The sequence below is a fragment of the Lactuca sativa genome, chromosome 4, assembly GCF_002870075.4.
Source record: "Lactuca sativa cultivar Salinas chromosome 4, Lsat_Salinas_v11, whole genome shotgun sequence".
NCBI lineage: Eukaryota > Viridiplantae > Streptophyta > Magnoliopsida > Asterales > Asteraceae > Lactuca > Lactuca sativa.
The window spans coordinates 26884725-26890969 of NC_056626.2; the positions used below are offsets into that span (position 1 = coordinate 26884725).

At 41.0% G+C, this 6245-nt stretch overlaps 1 protein-coding gene across 1 annotated transcript; it reads right to left on the reverse strand.

Moving 5' to 3' along the window:
- Positions 1-4196: 4196 nt before the first annotated feature.
- On the reverse strand, positions 4197-4679 carry LOC111894391 (secreted RxLR effector protein 161-like). The gene has a single exon (XM_023890464.1). The coding sequence runs from the start codon at positions 4677-4679 to the stop codon at positions 4197-4199; it is 483 nt and encodes a 160-aa protein (XP_023746232.1).
- Between the last annotated feature and the right edge of the window lie 1566 nt (positions 4680-6245).

Below are 6245 nucleotides of genomic sequence, written 5' to 3' on the forward strand. Positions count from 1 at the left end.
AACTTTTCACTGATCATAAGAGTCTCCAATATCTCTTTAATTAGAAGGAATTGAATATGAGGTAACGACGCTGACTGGAATTACTTAAAGACTACGACTGCGAGATACTTTACCACCCCGGTAAAGCTAATGTTGTTGCTGATGCTCTCAGTCAGAAAGTCAATCTTGATAGGAAAAGGCCAAGAGCGTTGAGAATTGAAGTTGTCTCGACTATTGTGGAAAGTATAAAGAAAGCTCAAAGCGAAGCTTCTGAGAAGAATGACAGAAAGGAGGAACGTTTGGGCAAAACGTTGGTGTTCGGTGTAAACAGTCATGGACTGAAGGTGTTCCAAGATCGGATTTGGATACCTAAGACAGGAGGAGTCAGATATCTTCTGATGGAAGAAGCTCAAAAAACCATGTACTCGATTCATCCCGGTAGCACTAAAATGTATAGGGACCTGAAACCCTACTACTGGTGGCCGACGATGAAGCTTGATGTTGCAAAGTATGTGGCTGAGTGTGTGACTTGCGCGAGAGTCAAGACACAGCATCAGAAACCGTACGGGAGTTTAGAACCTTTGCCTGTGCCTATGGGTAAGTGGGAAGACATTGCTATGGATTTTGTCACTAAACTGCCCAGAACGAAGAATGGTCACGACATGATTTGGGTGGTCGTTGATCGATTCACTAAGAGTGCGCATTTCATAGCGGCCAGGGAGAAATGGTCTATGGAGAAGCTTGCGAATTCTTACGTGAAGGAAATTGTGAGGCTTCACGGTGTTCCATTAACGATTGTGTCGGATCGTGATAGCCGTTTCACCTCACGATTTTGGAAAAGTCTACAAGAGGAATTGGGTACCAAGTTGTGTTTAAGTACAGCTTACCATCCGCAGACTGATGGTCAGAGCGAACGAACGATACAAACACTTGAAGATATGCTGAGAGCATGTACTCTGGAATTCCTAGGTAATTGGGATGAACATTTACCGTTGGTAGAATTTTCCTATAATAATAGTTTCCACTCGAGCATTAAGATGGCACCTTACCAAGCTTTGTATGGACAGAAGTGTCGTACGCCGTCTTGTTGGCTTGAGGCTGGGGAAAAGCAGTTTATGGGACCGGAGTTGGTTCATCAAACTGCTGAAAAGTTGAAAATAATTAGGGAAAGAATGTTAGCAGCTCAGGATCGTCAAAAGAGCTATGCTGACAAGAAGCGGAGACCGATAACTTTTGAGGTTGGGGATTCGGTTTTGCTTAAAGTCTCGCCGTGGAAGGGACTTATAAGATTTGGTAAAAGGGGAAAGTTGAGTCCAAGGTTTATTGGACCGTTTAAAGTTCTTCAGAGGATTGGGAACCAAGCTTACAAGCTCGAACTACCAGAAGAACTGAATGGAATTCATAACACTTTTCATGTGTGTTATTTGAGGAAGTTCACAGGAGAAGTTCCCGACATAATTCCAATCTCTGAATTGAGAATTGATGAGAACAAAAGGTTGATTGAAGAACCAGAGGCAATTGTTGACCGAAAGACTAAGAAATTGCGACGCAAGATGGTTGGGTTAGTGCTTGTCCGATGGAAACACACGAATGGGCCGAATCTCACCTGGGAGACGGAGAGTGACATGATGGGTCGCTATCCGCATTTGTTTGTTGATGTGTGATTCTGGGGACGGAATCATTCTAAGGTAGAGAGAATTGTAACGCCTGTGTTTCCGGGCTTGCCGTTTTTGGCAATGTAATAGTCTAGGTTAACTTTTGTAACCCGTTTTGAAATAATAGAAGTATATTATTTGAGTATTATGTGTTTTGTGCCTAATTGCTTAATTATGTGGTTTGATTAATTAAGAATAAAAATAAGCGTCAAAAGTAAAGTATGAGATAAGTCCGATATCTTTACATAAAGTTGTAGTGGTCGAAATGAGGTTTCCGAATATATAAGGAATGCCGAAATCCGAGTTATAACGAAGAAGTTATGACCTGTCGAAGTTTCGCGACAGAACCGACACGACCCAGCGCGACGTAAATAGTGAATTTAAGGTAGATAGATAACTATCCTTAGTGATCTAAATGAGAATTGAAGATCTCATCGATAGTAGTGCAACGACGGAAAGACGGACGGAATCGGAGTTCAGATGAAGGAGTTATGAATTTCGAACGGAGTTTTCCTGTCCCGGCCTACTAAAGATAATATATAAGTAATATACTTATAATATATTAAAAATAAATTCAAAATTAGCCAATGGAGTCTAAACGAGAGTTGTAGAGCATAATCTCACCTTCGCGGCGATATAAAGAACGTCGAAAACGGAGTTCGTATGCGAAAGTTATGAATTTCTGAAGTTCGGGGCGCGAAACCCCAAAACTGTCAGATGCCACGACGTGGCAAACAGTGCCACGACGTGGCAAATATCCTGTCACCTCCGGAAGGCCTCCAGATGCAACTTGGGATGACGCATGCAGTGACGACCAAGCCCACGACGTGGAACATGGTTGCCACGACGTGGCAAGGGCCAAATTTGCCCTATAAATAGATTTGAAGGGCCAGCCGTTTATGGTTGCTATTTTCTCTCTTCTCTCTCCCATTTTACATCGTTTTGCATGCCAGAAGTACCCTGAAGCCCCGGTAATATCCCCGAGACCCGAAGCAAGTCCCGAGATCCCGAGAAGTGCGGTTCCTGAGTCGAAGCTCTGCCCGCGAGAAGTTCGATTTTTGTAGAGATCTTCCAGATCTGCTGAGGATTACTACTTCTGCAAGTCGTAGTGCTGTCCGATCATCTTCTGATCAAGTGAGTGTATACTACCTTTCATAAACACGATAATAATACAAGTGCGGTTTGAGTGTATTAAGTAAATTGTGGTTTATATGTGTGTGGGCGCAGTTACTTTCTTCTAACAAGTAACTATGAAGTATTTTATGCGATATACTTGCTATGTGTATATTTTGTGATTGTATGCGTGAATGGATATTCACTTTATTCCATCTCATAGATCTGAATTGCTTTCTATGAAATACGTGTTATGTGGTATGCCTCATCTGTTATATGGAATATATATATTGAATGAAAATGATATATAGGTTTTAAACTATGTATGAAAATATATTCTTATCTACTATTATGTTGGGTAGAACATGGGTAGATAGTTGGTGTGTAATAAACAGATGAGAGGCCTCGATGTTGTTGTTGTTGTTGATCTAGTTATTCAGCGGAGTATGGATAACGACCACAGACTCTTTCTAGACAGTCCAGTGGAACGCTAGCAGGTTCATAACCTGTAGGTGTTGTGAACGATGTGTTCACCGGTGTACTCTATCCCCCTCATGGTTGCCTTTAGGATATCTATTGTTGAGGAAACCCCTTAGCAGTGATGTCCGTCCCGATGAAAATCCTAGATTAGGTCCCTTGAGATAGTTGTTGTTTTAGGGACGTAAATTAAGGATAACGGGAATGGGTAATCAGGATAGTGATTGGTTGGTGAAATTAAATATAACTTATTTATTGTGGGTTGAAAACCCTATATGCTCACCAGGCTCCCAAGCCTGACCCACTCAGTTTTAATTGTATTACAGGTAGTGGTGCAAGGGCATAAGATGGTTGAATCATCAAGTTGTTTTGTTTACAATTCTGTATATGTATATATTTGTTGAATGACTTGTAATGTTTATCGTTTATGCTTTATGGTCTGTATTGGAACATGACATCCCGAGTTTTGATTATATAATGAAATGCATCTCTTGATGAAATGCTTTGATAAATATTATTTTATCATGTTTTGTTTTGGGAACAAATTCCGCAACTCTTTCAAATCAAAAGGATTTACTCTGAAATTATTTAAAAGCATAAATGAAAATCGGTCTTTTCTTGCCGAGATTTTGGGGATGTCACAATAAGATAGATATATTTAGTTAGGACCGCAATGGCGACCATGAATGGTATGCGGTACCTATCAATTCAAGACGAATTGCGGGTCTGGATTCATCATTCCTAACATTTGTAAGAAACTGTTGAATTTTGTAGAGTTAAGTGCCTTTGTGAACACATCAGCAATCTCTTCAGGAGTATGAACAAAAATTAGTTCAATGTTACCTTTCAGAATGTGATTTTAATGAAGTGGTACCGTAGTTCAATATGCTTCGTCTTAGAGTGGTGAATAGGATTATGAGAAATTGCTATGGCACTCTTAGAATCACAGTAAATCGGTATCCGCAACATCGTTTATCCGTAGTCCAAAAGTTGCGTTTTCATCCATAAGACTTGTGAGCAACAGTTGGCTGCTGCCACATATTCAGCTTCTGCGGTAGACAATGAGACACGACTTTGTTTCCTTGATGACCAGCTGACGAGTCTTCCACCGAGAAACTGACATCCATCGAAGGTGCTTTTTCTGTCCAATCTACATCCAGCATGATCCGCATCAGTGAAGTCGTTTCCTGCGGGATACCAAAGACCTAGAGACTTGCTGCCTTTTAAGTATCTGAGAATCTGCTTGGCTGCGGTCATATGAGATACTTTTAGATCAGCTTGGTATCTTGCACATACTCCCGTTGCAAAGACAATGTTTGGTCGGCTTGCGGTGAGGTACATATGTGAGCCAATTGTTCCTCTATAAGTTTTGTGATCCACTGATTCTCCGGAAGGATCAGTAAAAATCTTGAATCCGAAGGCCATTGGGACTTTGGCAGAGAAACAATTGTCCATTGAGTATTTCTTTAGTAGTTTAGTGGTGTATTTCTCCTGATGGATGAATATCCCTTGAGGGACTTATTTCACTTGAAGTCCTAGAAAGAAATTAATCTCTCTATTCATGCTCATTTGAAATTTTTTGGTCATGAGATTTGCAAATTCATCCACCATCCCATGATCTGTTGATCCGAAGATGATATCATCCACATATATTTGCACAAGCATAAGGTGATTACCATTTTCCTTTCTAAATAAAGTGGTATCAATCACTCCTCTTTTGTATCTGGACGAGACAAGAAATTCAGAGAGAATCTCGTACCATGCTCTTGGAGCTTGCTTTAGACCATAAACCGCTTTCTCAAGCTTATAACAGAGGTTTAGAAATTCAATGCTTTCGAAGCAAGGAGGTTGCTGAAGATAAACCTATTCTTTCAATTCACCATTGAGAAAAGCACTCTTCACATCCATTTGATCTACTTTAATGTTCTTGTGAATTACGTATGCTAAGAAGATGCGGATGGCTTCCATTCGTGCTACAGGGGCGTATGTTTCATCATAGTCAATACCTTCAAGTTGACTATACCCCTTGGCGACTAGTCTTGCTTTGTTTCTTACTACCGCACTGGATTCATCCAATTTAATTTTATATATCCATCTGGTACCAACCATAGTGTGACCTTTTGGCTTCAGAACGAGTTGCCACACTTTGTTTCTTTTAAACTCTTCTAGCTCTTCTTGCATTGCTATAATCCAATCGGGCTCCATTAACGCTTCTTTGATGGTTCGGGGTTCGAATGAAGACATAAATGTAGCAAAGTGACAGTGATTAGATAAGTCTTGTGAGGATCGAGTTTGGATGCCAGCTGATGGGTTTCCGATGATTTGTCCTGGTGGGTGATCCTTCGTCCATACATGTAGACAAGGTTGAAGGTGATCAGCGGTTTCGGTGGATGGGATGTCTTCAATATATGAAGATTCTGTAGTTGGGGATGGCAGTCCCCCTGGACTTGTGAACAGCCTGCTAAATTGTCTTGATTTGGGAAAGTGGGATTAGAGTTTTCTTCTTATTGAGGTTCCCCCTGGATTGCGGACGGGATATCCTCTTGAACCTGAGAAGGTTCCCCCTAGACTGTTGGAAGTATGATAACCCTTGGGTCGGTTCTTGTATCAATGTTTTCTATATTCTCGTCATCTGAGTCATAAGAAACATCTGATGGTAGAGATCCTTTGCGGATAGAAACTGGAGCTACATCATCAAGTACTGGAACCTCGATGGTTGTTTCTTGATCTGGAGTGGAGTTTTCCCCCTCAATCGGTGAGGTGGATGTATTGAGTGATACTTCATCAGATTGAGACAGACCAGATACATCGGCATGCTGCTGTTGAGCTTCCGGGGACATAAGAACTTCATATAGTTGAGCGGTCTCTACAGGGTCAAAGAGATCATCATAATTTACTTCAACTATAATTAATGGACCCGATGAGGCCGGAATATCACTTTCCAGGATTGTTTTGGTTTCAGTTGATGGAGTGATGTTGCGGATGTAATAATCATCGAATTTGACGTCGAACCTTTCGATT